At 47.1% G+C, this 22,520-nt stretch overlaps 3 protein-coding genes across 4 annotated transcripts; 1 reads left to right on the top strand and 2 right to left on the bottom strand.

Annotated features, from left to right (window-relative positions):
* The first annotated feature begins 1,019 nt into the window (after positions 1-1,019).
* Positions 1,020-4,909, top strand: lrr1 (leucine rich repeat protein 1). Its single transcript, XM_080012953.1, has 5 exons — positions 1,020-1,551; positions 2,421-2,519; positions 3,045-3,297; positions 3,562-4,036; positions 4,141-4,909. The coding sequence occupies exons 1-5, from the start codon at positions 1,369-1,371 to the stop codon at positions 4,394-4,396; spliced, it is 1,266 nt and encodes a 421-aa protein (XP_079869079.1). The 5' UTR covers positions 1,020-1,368; the 3' UTR covers positions 4,397-4,909.
* A 245-nt stretch (positions 4,910-5,154) lies between these two features.
* Positions 5,155-7,288, bottom strand: dnaaf2 (dynein axonemal assembly factor 2; the record flags this gene model as incomplete). Its single annotated transcript, XM_080012002.1, has 2 exons — positions 5,155-5,577; positions 5,708-7,288. 2 exons carry the CDS (start codon positions 7,286-7,288, stop codon positions 5,155-5,157), a joined length of 2,004 nt encoding a protein of 667 aa, XP_079868128.1.
* A 3,213-nt stretch (positions 7,289-10,501) lies between these two features.
* On the bottom strand, positions 10,502-15,260 carry LOC307239281 (Krueppel-like factor 11). 2 transcript variants are annotated; one of them, XM_080012628.1, is made up of 4 exons: positions 14,972-15,260; positions 13,191-13,472; positions 11,595-12,579; positions 10,502-11,294 (listed from the first exon to the last, which is right to left on the bottom strand). In XM_080012628.1, the coding sequence occupies exons 1-4, from the start codon at positions 15,092-15,094 to the stop codon at positions 10,993-10,995; spliced, it is 1,692 nt and encodes a 563-aa protein (XP_079868754.1). In that variant the 5' UTR covers positions 15,095-15,260; the 3' UTR covers positions 10,502-10,992. The 2 variants fall into 2 exon arrangements, with proteins under 2 accessions (XP_079868754.1, XP_079868755.1); XM_080012629.1 differs by having other exon boundaries at positions 15,053-15,260.
* Positions 15,261-22,520: the final 7,260 nt, after the last annotated feature.

Below are 22,520 nucleotides of genomic sequence, written 5' to 3'. Positions count from 1 at the left end.
ATCGAGTGGCTGCAGTTAGTATCTAAATGGGTGATTCATTTGTGCAGTCAGCCAACATTTAGTGGAAAAGATCAACGTATGCCAAGAACAGTTACGGAATATAAATTTTTTTTTTTCCTCTTTTCTTTTTTTTCCTGAACTGGACATGGTCAGGATCGATGAACTGACTGGGGAAATGCATGTGTTTCATTTGTCTTTTGGACCACGATAAGAGAAAACAAGATCAAGAAAGAACATGATGATTTATCGACGGGAGACCATAAAATAACGACGGCTGTCGAAAATCGAAAGATTGGCCTTTGAAGATAGTTTTAAGAAGGAATATGACGTGTAGATTGATACGTGACGTTTTAAAGGTTTCATTATGTCTGTAGGTCTATTGTGTGTCATGTCATCACATGTGGGATATGGCTATGGGCCCTCAAAACAGTATGACACGGAAACAAAATAAAACTACGAACTCTATTCAAAGAGCAGAAGACAGAAGGGAGGGGGGAGCGCGAGTGTACAATTACCACAAAACAATTCAACCACCAATACATAGCGTTTTGATTAAAGAGAGAAATGATTAATTATTAATCAAAAATTATTTCATGGCGCATGAGACAAAAATATATATATAAAATAAACGATGAATACAAAGTTTATGCAACTGACTCCTCTTTTGGTTATTAATATTTTTTTCAGTTACCTACTTTTACTAATGAATATTCTTAATGTCAAGCTATTATTTCACAAAGAAAGTTCATTTTTATTGTATTTAACGCGATCAATGTATTGTAAATTTGATTGGATGGGTTTAGGGTTTGGGTTAAAAGGTGTCCGTTAGATTCCCTTTTACCGCGTCGGAAGGGTGGGAGGGGGGGGGCGGTGCCGTATCCGCATTTGTAGCCGCGCGTGTGCGTGTGCGCCGCCCGCCGCCCGCCGCCCGCCGCCCGCCTCCGGACGACCCAAAAACAAGCGCTCCTGTAACGAGGCGACGTCACTTCCCGTGCTACGGCGCCCGTCGGAGCCCGGGGGATGGCGACGTCGGGCGGCGTTCGGGCTCCAAGCGGGAAACGCGCGGTCGCTTTTGTTCGGTCCGCGTCGCTCGGTTTCACCGGCTGAACCCCCGGCGCCGCGCCGCCGCCGCGGTTCTCGAGTTGTTAATTGGGGGGATATTTCAGCGGTCGCTCTGCTGGGGGTAGGCGGCTTCGTGCTGGCTCGTCGGACGGCGCTGTTGTTGACGTCTGTGACGTCTACCGACCGTCGTTGAACGTCTTCCTCCGCCCGCACTCGCGGGTTTTTTGGGGTTTCCCCCCCCCCCCCCCCCCCCCCGTTTTTCTTAAACCGTGTGACCCGGTGTCGCCGCTCGCCTGGTCCGCAACCATGAAGCTGCAGTGTGACGTCGAGGTGGTGAGTCGGATGCTCCCCACGTTCGGGATGAGGAGCCGGGGGAAGGGCGCAAGAGCGGTGCTGTCCATCGGGAAGCATCCGGACAAGAGCAACCAACGCGCCGGTGTTTACATGATGATCTGCACCGCCAAGGACCGGGCCGGGTCCAAGTACAAGGTACAGGAGTCGACGCGCGGAGCCGACAAGTGTCTCCTGAACGGGGAGATCAGATCTGGGGCGGCGGTTCCCAACGCGGGGGCTCCAGGAGGCCCCCGGCACATTGGGCGATAGTTCAACTTCACCGCTATTTAATTTATTTACAGGTCATCGGCGCCGTTTAGATACTGTACAATAATGACTGTTTTGAACGTTGTTTCACTGCTATCGCTAACTACAGCGGTGGTTCCCAACCGATAATAATCAACAATAAGAAATAATCCCACGTCACAACCACTAAAGGCGTCACAAATTGTTCTGTCTATTATTATGGTCTACTAATAGTGTGCAAATTGAGCTTGCTCTGATGAACCCTGGCTGGAATAAGTACAGCCTGGCAATTTTGATCTTGCAAGGCAAGAGCTCATCTCCATTATTTGTTTGTTTTAAAGTGGCGCTGTGAAACATTTTCATGGCACACCTGGCGAGCCCTCACCACACACTGTTTGGAAAACAACACTGAAATGATAGTTAAGACAGGTATGTGATTTTTGGGCGAAATCATGGTATCAGATTGGGTCCCAGGGACAAAATCGTCACAAAACAGGCGTCTGTAAATGTGATGTGTATCACATCGAGGGTCCTTTTGATTTGTAAAAAGTTGAGAATCGCTGATAGAGTAGGGGGGGGGGGGTTTGCCGTCTTGAAAATCCGGTTTTTGTTTATGTTTTTAGTGCGCCACCCATTCCCGATAGAGGGAGGAGGGACGCAGCAACCTGTTGTTAAATGTGTTTTTCCATTGCTCACCTCAAATCCATCCTGTTGAATGTGTTTTTCCATTGCTCACCTCAAATCCATCCTCTCACCTGAAATCCAATGCTCCTCTGCAGTTGAGAGACAACATAGAGAAGTTCTTCACATGGTTCGTGGAGGAGGGCAAGGCCACCGTGCGACTAAAGGAGCCTGCCGTCGACATATGTTTGAGCAAGGTACAAGATCCAACATGTGAATTTAGCCCTCGGGTTATTTTACATATAGCGAAGCAAGAGTCACAACATGCCTTGAATATAATATGCTTTGCATGTTCAGTCCATTATAGTCTGTATTTATGTTTTTGGTGTTTTTCTGCCCATGAAGTGATATTCTTGTGCGATTCACGATCGCCCTTCAACAGAGATCATAACAGCTTCAGTACATCAAACACTAGTGTGCGTGCAGACGTTGAGTGTTAAATGAGAATGGGGCAAGTAAAACCTATAGAGACCTACTTTCCTTAGTAACCCACATCCTTTTTCAGTTTATACTATCATATATAGGACAAAGAACGTGTGTCAAGATATTCATGGAAGGTGATTTTAGGTTTGTTACACAAGAAATCTGATTGATATTGTCCATACACACTAGCAATTATTGTGTAAAAACTTCAGCATCATAGAACATACAGTAAGTGTTAGCACAGCCTTTGTGGTAATAATCGACTCTTTTTTTTTTTTTTTTTGTTTGTTTGTTTTTAGGCGGATGCAAATAGCTTGAAAAACTTCCTCTCTGCTGCTCGTTTGGCGGATAGAGGAAGTGACACAAGTAGTCTTCCGCTCTCGACGCTCACGCCAGTCCGCGCCAGAGACGTGGAAAACCCCAAGAAAAAGCTCACGATTGTCTTCAAGAAAGACTACCCCCTCACGTCCAACTTCCCCTACTCCCTGGAGCAGCTGCAGGTCTCCTACTGCAAGCTGTCGCGTGTGGACATGAGGATGTTGTCCCTGAAAGGTAGATGACAGGATGTCGTTTGTGGAATGTTGTGTCCTCTGGCGAACCTTTTTATTATTTGAATTGCTTGATTTGTGCACTCAAAATTATTATTATTATTATTGTTATTAGAAAACTTCAAGCCCTGTGGTTTTATAAATGGTAATCATTTGAGGAGCCTCTGAATTTATTTGTCAGGCAAGTACGCAGTAACCGAGCCGGCAGAGTATTGAAGTGTGTGTGTGTGTGTGTGTGCGTGCGTGCGTGCGCGATCCCTCTTTACAGCTCTCCGAAAGCTAGACCTCAGCAACAACCACATTAAGAAGCTTCCCTCCACCATCGGGGACCTGGGCTGCCTGGCTGAGCTCATCCTCCACAACAACCACCTGGAGAGCTTCAGCGAGGCCCTCTGCCTGTCCACGCTGCAGCGGACCCTCCAGCACCTGGACCTGAGCCAGAACCGGCTGCAGGGCCTCCCGTCTCAGTTCTGCCAGCTCCGAGAACTGGTCAACCTCAAGTTGGACGACAACCGGCTGGCTTGGCTGCCGTTCCACATCGGCCGCCTCGGCAAGCTGAAGTTCCTGTCGGCGGCGCACAACCAGTTGGCTCTGCTGCCCAGCGACTTCCGCAAGTTGAGCCTGGAGAACCTGGACCTGTTTGGGAATCCCTTCACCCAGCCCAATCCTCTGGACCACACCATCCAGCTGAAATTCCCCCTTCCCCTTCAGGAGTTAGCCTCAAGGGCCGTTGTCAACCTCAGGTAGGGATCAGTGTGCACCGGTTTACACCAGGTCAAAATCATTTATCACCGGACTCCGCGTTGTAGTTCCTTGACGCACTTAACCCTCTTTTCTCTGGACGCAGGATACCGTACGGACCTCACCTCATCCCCGCCCACCTGTGTAAGGACCTGGAAGTGGCGAAGACCTGTGACTGCAGCCGTGTCTGCGTCCGCTTCTTCATTAAGACGGCGGTGAGCATGAACCTGCACCAGGTGTCGTCCACGGTGGTGCTGGTGGACGACATGGGGGGCACGGATGCGCCGGTGCAGCAGCACTTCTGCTCCATCTCCTGCTACTCCCAGTTCCTGGACAACTGCCTCCAGCGGGGGATCAGATAAAAGGACGCGCTAACTGACATTGTACGAAGGACACTATTGATGCGCAAGCTTTGTTATATAAAGCACAAAACGCCGGCTTTTCCCCCCCGTTGGTATTTTGAAATTTCATGCACTGTTGGAGATGTGATATGAAGAGGTGATTGTAAAAGATAAGTGTTTCAAATAACTTCAGATTAGCGGAAAAGGCAGTAATATGCCCAATTAACAGGCAGTAATACTGACTGTGGGTTTGGCTTTTTCATGCTCTTGTTCTCATGATTTCGCCTTTGGTTTCCTCAGCAAATTGCCCCCAAGTTACTACTTTCCTTGTGATGCAAGACGCATGTGTCCCGACCGCCTCCCTACTTCTGTGAAGTGGGCAGTAAGATCTATGAGGCAAAATGGAAGTCATCAATGAATGAATAGAAGGCTAAGATTCACCTTGTTCCTGTGCATAATTCAGCTTCTGTACGGGTGGTTAGTTTTTACCGAGCAGACAAGACAATTTATTTTAAATAATGAAACATTTAATAAAATGAGAGTATTCATTGTTGTGTCCTGGGGGTTGTTATTGTAAACAGAAAAAAGTCCACTGTTTATTTTTCAAGTCATTATTTACTTCAGATGTAATTAAGCTAAAACTGATGCAGAATATGTTAATAATTTGTTTCACAGACTCGCAAATATGATAAGTCAAATAGAAAGGCTTTTTATTGTAGTGCGCGGTCTTGGTGCCTTGGTTAGTCTGTACTAATGGCTCTGCTCCAGGTTAAAATAACTCAGTCCAGTTCATACAACAGGGCGTTTTGCCAGGGGAACCCGGCAGACGTGGAGTGATCGCTGATGGCCGTCTCCCTCCCATCCTCACCCATTTCCCATAATACCGCCGGCGGTGGTTCGCTGTCGCACCTCGGCCTTTGCGGGGGCTGCGCGTCCGGGAGATCGTCCGCATCAATTTCCTCCGCCGCGGCCTCATTCGCCGGGTCTGCACCGGCTGCGTCCGGGGCGTAGGCCGTCTGAAGTGAGTTCTCTGGGTTTAATTTGTCGACCGTTCCAGACGTCTGAGCGGCTTCGAGCTCTTCGACCGTCGGGGGCGTCGCGTCGCCGTCAGACGGGTGGTGCTCTTTCCCCGGGCTGGACTTGGCGGGCGCGGTGACCTCGAGGGTTTCCTCACTGGTCCTTTGATTCAGGGATGTTTGTATCTAGGGTAAGAAACGGAAAGAAAAAATAAAACACTAATGGATACCTTTATGCATCATTAGCAGAGGATCAGTCTTTTTATTATCAATCATATATTCTTAAATCTTGGACATATAACTGATTATCTCTCACCTCATTCTTATTTGTTGTGGCGTTGGCCTCTTCTCGGGCCTCGGAAGTGTCCAATTCTTGTCTTGTCTCTGAGCAACTTTTTGAAAGTATGTCCCTCTCTTCTTCTACGCCACTAGTCTGGTCAGATGACACCTCATTCTGCTCATCCGCAGCCTCCGCATCGTCTCCTGCTGGGGCTGGACCCGCGTCCAGGTCGGAAGTGCCTTCAACGCGGGAGCCTTCCGCCCGTTCCACTCCCCCGCGTCGTTCACTCTTTTCCGTCTCCCACCCGTCGCTTCCCTCTCCCTCGCCTTCCCCGCCTTTCCTCCTTTTCTCCTCTCCCACTTCAGGCTCCTCTTCTTCGCCGTCTCTGCCGCCGCCGTTCGGCTCTCTGCATCCTGACGTCGCTTCGGTTTCAAATTCGTCCTCTTTCCTTTCGTCGCCGCCTTCCCTCGGCCCCTCCTGGTTTTCCTCCTCCTCCTCCTCCTCCTCCTCCTCCAGTCCACTTCCCGCCGCCTGGTTCTCCCCGAACCCTGCGGTAAAATCAAAACCGTCGTTTGCGGGGAGAACCGGCAGTGTGATGGTCAGCTGTCCGTTTTGTTTGTTGAACTTGGCCCGTCCCCTCTCCTCGTCCACGGGGTAAGCCAAGGGAACGTCGAGGCTGTAGGCCGGTTTCTTCGACTCCAGCACCAGGTTCCTCCCCTGGACCTCTACGCTGGCTCCCCCGGCTGTCTTGAGAAGCGGCATTTCCACCGTGACCACGATCTCCTTTGGCCGCGGGCTCCGGGCAGAGTCTCTGGAGCACCTGAAGTCCTGCAAATCGACGAAGGACCTGTACTTCAGCGTGTACTTCGGGGTCGTCGGCGCTCTGGGCCTCTCGGACGCGACCGTGAAGGTCTTCGGGCTGGAGTCGGGCGGCGCCGCGCCAGGTCTTTTTTCGTCGGGATATGGGAACGCCAGGGGGTCGGGCTCCACCGGCGGCTCCGTGGCCTTGTAGCCAGGTAACGGCTTTCGGATCACGCAAGGCTGCGGCGTTCCCTTGTACTTAGTTTTCAGCACTCTCGCGTTGTTCTTGTCGAGAGTCACTTTGAAACTGTCCTGGATCCCTTGAACTGCGGTGTTGTCCACCATGTCCATGAATCTTTGGTTCCTGCTTGCCATGTGAAGAGTGTCCGGGTGGAAAATGACGTCATATATCATAATCTTGTTTCCTTTAGGGTCTCTGTCCGACCTCCCGGGGTGAAGGTTGTGGGGCAGGGACCAATGCTGCCCCCTCCTGCCTTCATCCGACACCCCACAACTAAATTCAGGTTTACCAACCTTCTCGTTGGTACAGATGTTGACGAAGCACTTTTGAGTGCCGTTCATACTTGTTTTGAGAACTCTGCACGGTTCAGGGTGAATGAACTCAATGCTGTTCCCCCTCTGCTGCTCCAGCAGTTTGATCTCCTCTTCGTTTTTTCTCCTGTTTTCGGGATCCGATATCTCTTTCGCGTAGTCGAACAGCATCCCTCTGAATTTGTCATCCTTGAAAGCCTTTGTTAATCTGTCGAGTTCGTCGACTGTCATATCTAAATCCTTCAACCTATCTCCGCACTCCATGGTAAAGAGGACCGGGGCTGCGTTAACACGGGTGACTCCAGCAGTGTGCCCCGACAACCAAGCAAAATATGTTCGTCGAAAGGAAACCTGGGTTTCTTCTGCTTCTATGGCGTAAACTGCGGCTCCTCGCAACGCTCAGCTCGCTCGGTGGGTTGTGACGTCACAAATACATTGACCTGCGTGGAGAGCTTCCCTTACACGTTTACAGGCGTTTTCATGACGACTGGATTTCTTCCGCCGCCTGCGCTCTTGCTCTTGCTTCCCCCTGGGGCAAAGTTTTGGAACTAAGAGTGGAATACTTCGTGAACCGCTGAAACAAAGCGACTCCCGATGGAGCCGGTCGAAGTATTCCGCGTCTCTAGAGCTCGAAATCTGTAGCGCGAACTTTGTTTAATATTAACAACTACAATATTAATAATAATTATAATAATAACAATAATTATAGTAAGATACCAGCAACTTAACTTATATTCAGTTCATCGACGAAAGAACCGTTGCGCTAGAGACGAGATCGCGGCTCTGTGTCCGTCATTGATGTTGACGTTACCATGGCAACGGGACACTGTTAAACAGCGCAGCGTGGCGCTTCTAGCGACGACGTAAATAATGACAATCTGATTTCCTTTTGAGTAATTCGGAGCGGTGTACGTCGTTTTATCAGTTTCGTTGTACAAAATCCAGTGAATGATTTGCCGTCTTCAAAGTCAACCAGCTCGGGGTTCCGGTTCCTTGGTGTCAATAGAACATAACATTAAATAATATTCTTCGATGGAACAGTCTGCAACCATCGCAGGATGCAGTCAATAAAAATGAATAGAATCCCCAAATTCCTGTCCTTGTTCGGATGCTTACCAACATTTTGAGGAAAATCTTTTTTTTTTTTGTCCCCATTCTATTGATAAGGCTATCTTCCTCTTTATTTGGGCAGGTAAAATTCTGTTGGTCTTACTCCATCTTATCTTATCTTAAAATTCCGAGAGTTTGCTAAGTCTTTCTCCAACGCCCCCGGGACGTGGGTGGCCGAGCCCTTCCCCAATTCATTTATTATAACTGGGCAACTAGCATTCAAAAAATGTCATTGGGACCGTCCTGCCTTTCTTCCAACCCAATTGTCCTTGCTTCTCTTAGAATTTGGATTCAATTTCGCCTTCACTTTTACATTTACAGTTTCCTCTCTGGGTCCTTTTTTTTTTTTTTTTTTTTAATTAATGATCAATTATTCCCACCCTGTATAGTGGACGCGACATTCTCACAGTGGAGAAGGAGGGGACTGAAGTGTTCTTGGTGTAAGAAATATGATCTGTCCCGTTCAAATCTCTTCAGATATCTTCAGATCCCTCACTTTGTGCTGATACAGTTCCCTTCATACCCCAACCTCCCATGTGAGACGTTTTGGGGATAAAACTACTTGAAACACCTCCAACTCAGAGGGGACTTATATCTAATATTTACCATCAGATTATGAGTGCCATTGATCATTTTCCTATAATTAAAACTACATGGGAAAGCGAATCTGAGATGATTTCATCAGTGGATTGGTGGGTAGGTGCACTGAATAAGGTGAACATCCTCACATCCGGTGCCAGACTTAGTCTTATTCAGTTCAAATTGTCCATAGGATGCACTTTAGTAAAAGCAGGTGAGCTCAAATATTCCCAGATCATGAGATGCGATCGTTGTGGTTATCCACAAGCAGACTTACTAACTATGTTTTTGGGCTTGTGCTATGTTTTTTGATACAGCGATCAAGGTGAAACTGGCCCTTTTCTGGCACTTTTTTGGAGTGCCAGCCAAACCTGCCTTATATGGCACTAGAGAAAGGGACGTTATTGCCTTGACCACTCTTTTGGCGCGTCGTAGAATACTTCACCATTCCCTCACCATCTCGGACTGCCTGGCTGAAGCAACCTTTCACCTTTCGCCCTCTTTCATATCTTAGCAACCTGTCTGTGTTGCCTCCTGTGAATGAGACCCACCTGTCTGGACAACTGTATTCAACGACCTGGTCCTCTGCCCTTCCCCTGTCTGTCTAAATGATACCATACTGTAGTTTTATGGTAAAATTACTGTGCTATAGAATTCTACTTAAGTGCATTCTAAGACTATTTTTTGGGTTTGGTTGTAATATTTGCATTTTTGGCTGCACAAAATATTTCCCTTAGTTTTGGAATATTTTCAATCATTTTACTTCAAGCTACAAAAAGTGGTGTTTCAAGTTGACATTTTTGTTCGGGTTTTGAAAAAAAAAAACGTTTTGGAAAGAAAATAGGTAAAATTCTCACTCACTGGTTATAGTATAATTGGATAAAGAGAGCTCCTTGAACTGAATGCCAAAATATAAATGTTTTAAATGTGGGGTTTTCTTTTTTTATATATTATATTTAACACTAGATGTCGCCCTTCACAGCGCTTGTCATTACAGAGAAGGGGCGGGTGTTCACACAGACACATGATTGGTCGCACCCACCACATTCATCTCACACACCCTTGTTGAAGAGGTTCCCTGTTATTGAATTATTTAACTGCAGTTTATGCAATATGCGCATACTTGTTTCTCCATGACTCATCTACTTAATCGGATATCCTTCACCCAGCCCGGGGCACAACTGTTTTATCGGGGATCATCACACAGTCCTGGTGTTAAATATGAGATACATTCATGGCTCTCCACACTAGGTTAGAGAGATTTCCCTCTTGTCCTTGCAATTCACCAAAAATAACTGAAAAAAAAATGTCATATACAACTAATTTCTATGGTTATTAAAATGTGAAGTTACTTTCTGAGGAGACATGAGCAACTCTCCCCCTACATTATACAAGCCCTAATAATACATGGCCAAGCTGTACCATTGTTACGCCTTCTTATAAAAGATTAGGTTTCAAGTTAAAACAATTGGTCACCTTGAGTTGTTTCTTCTGCAAAGAATATGTCGATGGCTATTATTCACCAATTGTGCATTCTCACTCCTCATAAAATTACAAGGCTGAGAATGAATAGGACACTGTCCCCGCAGAGCTTCCATAATTCTCACCCTACCCAGCGACAAGTCAGCACATTTAACAGGCAGCGAGTGCTTCAGCTGACCATAAGAGGCAAGGCTGCAGAGAGTCGTCGAACATGACGCACACAGGATGTGGCTCAGTTACTGCTCAGCTCCGTTTCTCAGTGAGCTCATGGGGGGTCAAGATGACAGAGGCATAGCTGAATAAGGTGATTTGTTTCCTCTTTTTATTACAAACACGTATTAAATAATATGAAAAGACTAGTGTAAAATCATTGTACTGATGATTAATATTCACTTTTACACTGTATTGCATGTGAAACATTTCCCCAAATTCTGACAAATAAATGCATTCCAGGCGAAACATACAATAAAGTCACATAATACAAATACTAATACAATAAGACAGGCTGGGTCAGAGGGTCAGGCAGTGAAATATATATAAGACAAGTTTAATTCAACAGCTTTGGCAAAAACGTACACATTTTTCATCAATTAAACAGAAGTAAACAAAGGGAATCCTTTTGAGCAAGATAAAGATACAAATGAGCTGTAGATAGAAAAAGAATGGTCCAGTGCATGTTTTTTGTTTGTTTTTTCCTCATCCCATGAGTAATATAGCAACAGCTTTGTGCTTTACCGCTTCCTCTGTCCTTGTGGCAGCCTGGGAGTACTTTGGGTTGTGGAGTAACAGTTCATTGTCTACTGAGAAGCAGCAGGTACCAGCATGCCGAGGGTGGGAAGGCTGGGCTTGAGGGACGGCGCCTTGCCGGCTGCCATCTTGTTAAGGCTCCGTACCTCCGTCTGCCAGGAGGGAATTTTCTTGGTGGTCATGTGGCGGCGGGCGTGTTTGGTCAGATGGTCGCTGCGCATGAATCGTCGGTCACAAACGGGGCACGCAAACTTCTTCTCACCGGTGTGAGTTCGCCTGTGACGCGAGAGCTCGTCCGAGCGGGCGAACTTCTTGTCGCAGCCTTCCCAGCTGCAGCTGAAGGGTTTTTCTCCTAAGGGAGCGGGAGAGAGGAAGAGCCAGTGAGTCAAAAAATAAGTAATCAAGGAGTCAAGGGACAAAAATGGCTTCTATTCTCATGCTCGGACCCGACAATAAGCATCTCTTATGAACAAAAAAACAAAAACAATGGCAAGACCTGTTTTATCGATAGGACACTACAATCGACGTATCGTAGATTTAAAAATAAGCAGCAGTCGGCTCTGATTACAGGATCACTTTGAAAGATTTTGATGCCATCACTGGGGCTGACCCCTAATGATAAGAAGCATTGCGATAAATTGTTGCCTCTCACCTGTGTGTGTTCTGAGGTGGGCCTTAAGATGGGAGCTTTTAAAGTACGTCTTCCTGCAGCCGGGAGAGTTGCAAACATAGTTTCTCCTGCGAGAGAAGTCCGTCTTGGTTGCCATCATGGCACCGCAGTGCCCCGATGGCATATAGACGGGGGCTGGAGCTAAAGGGAGGAGCTTGGTGTTGCCCAGGGCCATGACAGTCTTTGCGCAGTGTTGCACCTGGGAAACAGCTGGCTGGGGGAGAACAAGCATCACCGTGCCCTGGGGGACTGGCGAGCCCATGATGAGGGGCTGCTGGATTGGGACAGTGTGGGCAGAGGGATGGGAGAGGCCGGGCAGGGTGCTGTTCCTCATCCCAGCACTGGGAATAAAGGCAGAGATTATACCTGACTGGCCGCCGACAGGGATCATCTGGCAGATGATTTGAGGGCTCGCGACTTGAGCAGGGGAGATGGCGGCGGTGGCTGGAAGAGCGGGTGGGCTATTCTGTGGTTTGGGGCTGATGGGAGTGGAGGCCGTGGCGTCGGCGCAGGGTTTTGATTGGTTTGCCAGTCGCTCGGCACACAGCTGGGGGGTACAAGGGGACGGAACGGAAAGAGGTGTGGTGAGCTGTTCAGTCTTTCCCGTAAATTGTTGTTGTGGTTGCTGCTTCTGCTGCTGTTGCTGGCAGACCGTGGCGGCCATTGCTGGGCGGTCACAACTTTTTGAACTGGGGGCCACTGGAATATGGTGCTGGCAGGGGGTGCTGTCCGCAGTGTGGCGGATGACGCTGGTCACCATGGCTCTGCAGGGCTGCGGGGGAGGAGAGAGGGGGCGGGTCTTCTCGGTGACGAGGTTCAGGGCAGAGCGATGCACCCCGGGCCTGCAGCGCTGAGAGGACCCAGCCAGGCCAGAGCCGGCTCTGCCAACTGGGATGTTGCTGGGATGGAGGGCAGCACCGGAGGTTGCGGTGTCAGCAAAGCTGGGGCTGTGCGGGGGAGTCATACACTGGAGAGAACAGGAAGAAAGACAGACATGGAAGATTTACGAGCGATATAATAAACCAGTAACATTTAAGAACACTGCTGCAATATTACAAAAAAAATGTAACAACCCAGACTCCATTATAACACTTCATAGGTAGGTGTCCCCAGTTTTATTGAGGATAATGTTTGCAGAGATAAGAACCCCAGGAGCCAAGGACATTGCACAGAAAACAAATGACCACTTTGAGCTGTAAATTTCAATGTTTATCGCCTGGCAGCTGAGAAGAGGAGCTAAATGAAGTTCAAATCACCTTACTAGAGCCGGGCTTATCTCTAAAGCATGACCAAAGGCCCCCATCATAAACCGCCACCCCAAAGTTTTCGGCAAACGCATTAGCAAACAGATGGACGGAGGTGGTTCAGTTACGTGTTGACAGTGGGGTTTGTATAGCAGAGTAGAGGTCCCGAGTATGCATAACAAGAAGGGTTAAAATTCCCCATTGCTATTTAAGAGCCACCTCCCTCCCAACAAATGGGTGGCTCAGGCATGTCACTTTTCGACTGAAATTGATCATTTTCAAAGAGCTTCCATACTATTTTGTAGTCTGAAATTGTATCACTCCAATGACTTACCAGTGACGAGAGGGACACAAAGTCCTTTGGGGTATCCGGTGGTTCGGGGGACTGGAGGATGTCGCAGGAGTCTGAGGCTGGGGTGAGCGGTCTGGGCTTGCCGCCGGCGCTACCGGGGAGATGGGCCTGACCCCAGGAGCTCATACACACCAGGGCCTCCGCCGCCTCCAGGTCTGTGTACTCCAGGCTTGTGGAGCAGCTGCTGGTTCCACTGGAGATGGAATGCCCGCTGCCGTGTCTCCTCCGCTTCAGACCGGACCCGCATTGGTCCATATCCTCTGCCTGAGGGACGCCGACAAAAGGAAAAATGAAAAATGGAATTTTGACCAGACTCAAAATCGGTGTGCAATTACGCTCAAAAATAAAGATGCTCCTTTAAAAAAAATAGGATTCTGAAAATATGTCTTTTTTTTTTATTGGTCATCTGCAAGTATTATTAAAATTGTTATTTTGGGATCTTTGTGACAGCTTGCATCCTGTTTTGTTGTATTTCAGCCCTCTTCTTGCCATTTAGCTAATCTTGCCGCTTCTGCCTGCCCAAGCGCTCAGCTTTATTGGGGGAAGAGTAGTGATGATGATGATGATGATGATGATGCCTTTGTGACCTCAGCTACCTAATGAGGTTCGGGGGAGGGGGGGGGGGGTCTTTGTGACCTGACCAAGGGGGCCAACCCCTTGGTTCCAAACCGCCCTCAACTATCACTCCGCAGCATATTCGCGGACGTTGGCCGGAGGAGGCCCGCCACTTTCGGCGAGTCTGCGAACTGGGCCGACACGGTCGGATAAAGCTGAGGCCGAGAGCCACCGGGGCCGCCCCAACAGAAGGGGCGAAGCGGGCGGCGAGGTGACGCTCTTGTTTGGCAACGCCGAAGCAAATGCCTCACACAGCCCCCCCACCCCCCCCGGAAAGCTGGGTTTCTCTGTCCGAGAGTAGATTGGGCAGGCGTACCCCCCCCCCTGCTTAAGCTATTTAGGGCCGGCGGGGAAAAGAGTCAGCACGGGCGGTGCGCAGTCAAACAGCGTGTCCCACGTTTTCTCAGTACGCCGCCCCGTCCTCACCTCAAATGGCCCCGAGAGCAGTACACGCAGAGCGACGGCAGCCCCGGCTTAAAGTCCAGAGTCTATCTGAGTCACTCGCCACCGACCTCGCGGTGACGACAGGGGGGGGGGTCGGGTCGGGCTGGGAGGCCACACCCGCGTTGCCCCTTGGCCGAGTGACAACCGCCTCCCACCACCAAATATAGACGGGGGGCAGTGACGCGCCGGCCCCCGACGAGCCATGTGAGAAGGCGGCGAAGCGGGAAGTGAGCCGAGGCTGACGAAGCCGCAACTTTCCGTCAATGAGGGCGAAGTTAAACAGCGGCGAGCGGCAGCCGCACTCCGGACACGGTCACGAATTCGGCCCCACAAAACATTTCCTTCGCTCGCCCCGATAACGAAATATATATAAATATATATATATATATATATATATATATATATATACCTGTATATGTATCACTGTTTTAAACAAGTGTCAGCTGTGGGGGTTACGACCAACGGCTGAATCAAGCAGACAGACAGCATGTGAGAGAGGCGATACACCGGCTAACTGTTGTTGTTGTTGTTGTTGTTGTTGTTTTGTTTGTTTTGGGGTTTTTTTTTTTAACTGATTAACGTCCCGCGAACAGCGCGGCTCCAACACCACAACTGGAATCAGAACGAGCCGCTATCGACAAGCCACAAAGAACTGTGGGGGGAAAAAAAAAAGAAAAAAGAAAAAAGAACCACACCACACACACTTCCATCTCCACCGGCGAGCGACCGAGGAGTCCGCTCTGTCGCTCTAACGCGGTCGTCGAGCCCGACGGAGCGGGTCCTACCTCGAGCTGCTCCCCCGTCTCCGAACTCGCCGGCGAGGGCATCGGCGGGCGCGCCGATTCGGAAGAAACACCGCGTAACGTCTGCCGGGGGAGGCGAGCCGGGGAGCGCCGCGGAACAAAGAGACGCGAATCGAGCGGTCGGGAGTTGTTGTGTTTTGTTTTGGGGTTTTTTTTTTTTTTTTTTGGTTCCCCCCCCCTCCTCTCCCTCCCTCCCTCTCTTCTCGCTCAGCTGTGCGTAGAACACGGGTGGTGGTGGTGGTGGAGGAGGCGGAGGAGGAAAAAGGAAACAAAAAGCGGCGCAGGTCGCCGGCGGACGCGCCCCCCCCGCGCCAATCGGAGGCGAGGCGGCGCGTGGACACTGCGTGGTCGCCGGGCGGTTGGAGGAGGCGCGCGGCGTGGCGGGCGGGGCCTGCGGGCGGGCGGGGCCCCGGGAGTCAGCGGTGTCAGGGTAAACCCGCTGAACTGCGGCGCTCCGAACTGGGCGAAAGGTCGCCGCGGTGCCGGCGCGGGTTCCGCCCGGTGGGAAGTGGACATTTTGTTTCGCGTTCGCTGCGTTCGGGTGACGTCCCACACAGGAAATGTTCAACGGAATTGCAAAGGAGATCCATTCAATTTTATATATATATATATATATATATATATATATCACTGTTGTCCTCATAAAAACAACACAAATTGTGTTTTTCCTTGTTATACTTCTGCTATCATACTCTTTTCGGATATTCATCCCAAAGAGAAATTGCATAAAGTGTGGGGAGGGGGGTGACTGCAGAAGCGCGCCTTTGTCCGCCGCAACTTATAATAATGATGTTAAACACATCATTATAACGCCGACGGACCGTACGTCGCAGGCGCCAATATGAGCAAGTAACATTGGGTTGCGTCTTGAGTTTTCTTTGAGGGCAAAGCAATTAGGAGTAATACAGAGTCATGTGTTTATTTGTAAGATAAGAATAGACGATATCAGATGGCGCTTTATTAATCCCCTTGTGGGGCGAGTTCGAGCAGCTCAGTGCGATGCATGAAGTAAGTACGGAAGTATAACAATGAAATAAAGATAGTGTAACGATAGAGTAAAAATATAAAATATGCAATAATGTAAAATATACAATATACACAACGTACCCAAAGTTGTACACAAAGTACCTGTTCAATAACAGATTATTAAATAGTATATCTAAATGCAGCACAGGTTAATCACAAACAGCAGGACCCTTGACCTAGAGATAGGCATGGCCACGAGCTCTCGATTTGTTTTTGGCCTCATTTATATTCGTATAGCCTATACCAAAAAAAACTTTTCTAATTGTGTAAACTACCAGCAAAACATGCAGCTTAATACCCTTAGCCTTCTGCTATAGGTAGGCCTATTCTTCTCTCAATAGTTAAGATAAAACTACCATTCACCTTTTTTGGTCTCCTTATGCAAAAAAACATTATTCTTTATTAAAGAACCCGTACATTTCAATATATGCCTGGTATCTCCAGTGGCATTTTATCTGATTGTGTCTTATAGACCCACATTTGGCGTTACACCACAAGTTCCATTGGAACAAAGGGAGAATCTCTGTCAAAAGACTAACGTGAGTTTTCCAAACCATGGCAAGGTGATGTGCAAACATCAGTGTGACCTTTGTTAAATATATATTTCATATTCATTTGTATATTTTGCATTTACCTCAATTCAAGGCTTATTGCATAATAACATACACTGATCAGCCACAACATTAAAACCACTGACAGGTAAAGTGAACAACACTGATCTTCTCGTTCCAATGGCGCCTGTCAAGGGGTGGGATATATGAGGCAGCAAGTGAACAGTCAGTTCTTGAAGTTGATGTGTTGGAAGCAGGAAAAATGGGCAAGCGTAAGGATCTGAGCCACTTTGACAAGGGCCACATTGTGATGGCTAGACGACTGGGTCAGAGCATCTACAAAACAGCAGGTCTTGTGGGGTGTTCCCCACATGCAGTGGTTAGTACCTACCAAAAGGTGGTCCAAGGAAGAACAACCAGTAAACCGGTGACAGGGTCATGGGTGCCCATGGGCTCGTTGATGCGCAGGGGGAGAGGTCTAGCCTGTTTGGTCCGATCCCACAGAAGAGCTACTGTAGCACAAACTGTTGAAAAAGTTAATGCTGCTTTGATAGAAAGGAGTCAGAACACACAATGCATCACAGCTTGCTGCGTATGGGGCTGCGTAGCTGCAGACCGTTCAGAGTGCCCATGCTGACCCCTGTCCACCGCAGAAAACCTTTTTTTTTTTTTTGCTTATTTCCCATCAATGTGTCTTGAATCACAGTCCCTGTTAGCAGCGTGTCCACCCCAGTGGGAGCTGAACAGGTGTTGCCACCCTGCCCTAGCACTGCAGCGCTGCTAATGGAAGCTGCGGAGCTACCATGACTCACACAAGCATGAGCGGATGGAGCAACAGGGGCCCCAGAGATTTTGCAATGTCGCGTCAGTGCCAGCGGTTAGCGGAGAAGGGGAAGAGGGAGTCGCCCACGGGGAAACGTGTGAGCATGCAGGCATGACATGCAGATGAGGCCGCGGCACAGGAGGCTGTTTGTGATATAATTGGTCCAGTTCGCTTAACTCGGCCTGGGAATCTGGAGGAAAGGTTACACCGGCCCTATCTAGGCTTTCACATGCACACCTCCTCTGCCTCGCCGACTCCCCTGACTCTCCCGGCCCAGGAACTCCAGCGCCGGACTCTGCGAGGGGGGAGTTTCCCCCAGCAGGGTTAAATATACAACCTCGGGACTATTTTTCACTGACAGACCCTGTGCCCTGATACGCGCATAGTCAGGGAATTGTGTCATAAAGTCAAAAGCAGTGTTTCCCAAAGCAGCCCTCCCAAAAGTATGGGTTGTTTATGTATGTAAAAATGTTCCATAGATTTTCAATATTAGCTTTTTCAAGGAGAGATAATTATTAAAATCATATTCAAATAACGGGCATATGTGCGTTTCTGTTGAAATATTTAAAAGTTAAATACATTTATCATAAAAGAAAAAACATGAAAAAATCTTTCAAGTTTTAGTTTTAAGAGAGGCATACGGACAGGGCTGGAAAGATGATCTCAATGATAATCTGTATTTGAGATATCCAGCCCTCTAATAGCAAGCCCATAGTCAAATATATCTCAGTTGACAACTTTTTCATGTATGATGCTGTTCTATTTGGCTTTTCCTTGCACTGATCAAGAGACACTAAAAAATATTTGTACAGGATACTGTCTATGTAATTGCAATAAAATGGGGTCGCTGTGTTACTCACCTGCCCACATTCGAGGAATTGGAACGTCAGTCTCGAAAGTAGCGTTTCATAACGGCTCTGGAAGACTTCACTTAGTGGCTTATTTGTTCGAACCATTTCCAGACAGTTTTGAGGACTCAGTTTATTCTTCAGTCACACTTCTCCCATGTTACTTGTGGCATTTGTGTGAAAGGAGAAACTGAAAGGGAATCCCTGGCCAGTTCAGATGGCTTAAGATTAGTCCCTTTCTTCCTCCCTCCCTCCCTCCATCCCTTCCTTCCTTCCTTCCTTCCTTCCTTCTTTCCTTCCTCCCTCCCTCCTTCCCTTCCTACCTGTCTTTCAAGTAAAGTTGAGTGAAGTTTATTTAGAAAGCCCTTAATCACTCTCGAAGGACTTCACATTTCACACCCAAGGAGTCAGAAAAAAAACCCTTGGGGAAGTGACCTTGAGGCAGCAGGTCACAGCAGGAGATATCACCCTTCAGGCACAGCCAGGCTGCAATGGATGCCAAGTGAGCAACATTATCAGCATATGACAAGTATTAGGTTATATACTGTACAGTTGAGTATACAGCTCAGTTTACAGTCTACAGTTCAGTATACAGTTCACTATACAGTTTACAGTTCAGTATACAGTTCACTATACAGTTTACAGTTCAGTATACAGTTCAGTATACAGTTTAGTATACAGGTTACAGTTCAGAATGCAGTTCAGTCTTTGTTTCTTTCTTTCGCATCCCCATTTTCAGTATGTTACATTTCAAACCTTTAGGGATCCTTTTTTATTATTAGTTTCAATTATCCGGCAAAGTAATATGGTCCACAGATTTAAAATATCAATCCAACAGATCTACTGACATCTACCAGGTAAGAAGCTTTATAAATATACACGTAAATTGATAGTTTGGTAATGTGGAACCGGTTGGACATATTTCGGAGTGAAATTCATTGGACCTCGTCTGTGATATCGGTCAAATTTGGTCTGGTTTTCGCTAATATCTGCTCCGTATGTGGATCGCTTTGGATGAATCTTCAACCACGAGGTGTTTGTGACAACCCGGTTCAAACAACATGTGAACCATGTTCGTAGGTACTGTCGAAGTTTGTGTTCCAGATAGCTTTCGATTTCAAAATTCTGAGAATTTTTCCTAGAAGAATAACAATACGGTCTTAAGGGCTTGACCCCTAATAATAATGATAATGATAATAATAATAACCTTTATTTGTTTGGAACCTTTCATACACGACATGGATCTCAAAGCACTTTGCATTAATAGAAGGCCATCAAATAATAACAATAAAAGCAGAGCAAACAAGCAAAATGCATCTAATACAAATAGGTGAATATTATACTATCCTCATGACTTGAGTCACCAAATGTTGGCGCTACTGAATATGTGGTCCCTTAATTTGGCAGTTATTTTGGATCATGCACAGACTTGGCCACCTCTTCCTCCTCCCACACATATAGCTACAACAGCCTCAGGATCGGTGGAAATTGGATTCTCACTCCAACGTGTTACTATGGCAAGCTGACATGTGAGTTACTAAGCTGCTGCCTGTTTGTTGTCATGGCAACGTTGGCACCGTTAAACTCCTTGCAGACAGTCTGGGGGTTGTTTGGTGTTGGTGCTTGTTGATGTTACCAGAAGCTTACATGTATTCATCAGAGACAATAATGAGTCTAGATCAGGGGTCTCAAACTGAAATGACCTGGGTGGCCACTGGCCAGGATGTCTTGTCCTGGGGGCCCGCCTTGAACGTCAAGCTTTGTAAAAACCAACAAGTCAGTAAATAAAGTAAATGCCTTGGGCCACAGACAGTTATTATTGCATGAACCGTCATTTTGTGTCAGTAAGTGTAACAAGGTAGGTGTGACAAGACATTCTGGGAAACAATTGTACGACCAGCCTCTCTATCTCGATCTAAAAGGAATTTGATTAAGGATGCCGTGGAAAATTCCTGAAAATTACCCCAATGTTGCATTGCCAAATATGCATCAGAAAAACTTTTTTTTATATAATATTTCACCATGTTGTTATAACTTAACTTATTAAGTAAAGTACTTCAAGAGAATTTCTGGTGATAACACTAATATCTGGCTATGGAATTTTTATATATGACACAGAAAATATTTTTCTAAAATGATAGTGACTTGACATGGAGTGTGTTTAATTTTCCTTTTTCTGAACCATTTGGCGCTGCATTTGCAATATTTGTACAGTGTGCACGTAGGTCCCATAATTGTCACCTGACCTTGAAAGAACTGCACAAGTAAACTCTTTCTCATTCATCATGTCCCACAGTGATCAAAGAGCAAAGCCTTGAACCAGATCTGGTTCAAGGCCCTTGAATAAACGATCAACGTCATTAACGGCAGCCTTCAGCCACACCCCTTTCTGGAAGAAATAAAATAAAATCTGTAATCAGTCGTTATCAGCAAATGGGAAAAAGATAAGGTTCTGTGTAACTACTTATAACACCAAAAGATAAATAATACAATACTAAATAATATGCATACAACAAACAAAGCCCATATTTAAAATAGGTTTGACACTACAGGCTTACAAGCCCTAACCCTTTTCACCCTGTCCACCAAACAAACACTTCTGGCTGTGAGGAATAATTTCTCAGATGACACACTCTTGAACTACAAAAGCAGAAGCAACCTCAACATTATGCAATGGCTGAATTTGCTAATGGATCACATCCGACTGGAGAAAATAATCCAATCTTCTCGCAAAAAGCCAGCATAACAGATTTTGCGACATGTGAGGACAAACTCCTGACTCATTGCACCTTCTCAATAATTATGCACTCTCACGCACATGCACATACAGGTACTCTTAGTCAAACAGGAGCCTTCACCCAACGACACGCGATGCTTCATTGTCTTTTTATTCCTTTCTCTCTCATCATTTAGTTTGGTTCTTTTTACAAGAAGCTCATGTCTGTCTGTGTCTGTCTTCTGGCTCTCAACCACTGCACCCATCTCAAGATTCAAGATTCAAGATTCAAGAGGTTTATTCGTCACATGTATATGTATGTGACGAATAAACCTCTTGAATCTTGAATCTTGATTCTTGAGTGACGTTTGCCCTCACTCAAGATTCAAGATAGTAGTAGTGAAGTGAAGACTTCAAAAGTGAATCCGTCACTCACACACACACACATACACATGCACACACACACACACAGGCACACACACACCACCTTCTTTGACCCCCCCCCTCCGATCCCACCCCCCCATTACATCCCTCTCCTTTTCTCCGTCCTTTACTGCCATAGCTATCACAGGAAGAGACCACGTGCCCAATTGCTGTTCCAATTTCCCTTGACTTAGTTAATTAGGAGAAGAAGAATCTTTAATTGCCACACAACACATGCATTCATGGCGACAAACACATGAGTGAAATGAGTCCTCTGCATTTGACCGAGAACATGCAAACTCTACACAGAAATTACCCTGATTGGGAAATAACCCGCCGGAGCACGGTGCCAACAGTGCCCTAGGCATTCAGTGCACTGTGCCACCGTACCCACTAATTATGCTTTGTTGATACACGTCCGATTCTATATTTATGTTTTCCAGGTACATGTTGTTTGGTTCTTATGTTTATTTGTCTCACCCGTGGTCATTCCGCCCTCTTGTCTCTTGTAGTAGTAATGATGATTGGATGTTAACAAACCAAAACATGGTTAGATCCTTTTCCAGAGAGGGGGATTGGTGGCTGTCTTGTGTAACAAAAAGCTGTGCTCAGTTCATGATGGTTAAAGAATTAATAAAGACTGGCATTGCAGGTTGAGAAGTCCTAGATGCAATGGCACAAATACTCTGTGTTGTATGCCCAGCATGCTGACAACATGGGTAAATAAATAAATAAATAAATAAAAATAAAAAAGTTAATCTGTCAGCGTCAAAGTGTCAATGGAGGTTCTGAGTTGCTGGTACCATACAGCTACAATGCCCCCGTGCAGGTAGACCAGCTCAGCATCTTCTCAACCGAAGGACGAACAGAACCCTTCATCTCCATGACGATGATGGGTTTAAAGCAGGACACCTTGCATCCCGGAGAAAAGTAAAAGGGGGGGAAAGAAAGTGAGAGCTGGACAGAGAGAGAGGGAGAGTGTGAGAGCAGATGGCTTAGCACTCAAGGGCAGCAGGCAGTATTGGTTTGCGTGGTCGGTTTAAATATAACCAGCTGTCACCTC

Source organism: Zeus faber, assembly GCF_960531495.2.
Source record: "Zeus faber genome assembly, chromosome: 13".
Taxonomy (NCBI): Eukaryota; Metazoa; Chordata; class Actinopteri; order Zeiformes; family Zeidae; genus Zeus; species Zeus faber.
This window is presented reverse-complemented; position numbering and strand designations above follow the sequence as displayed.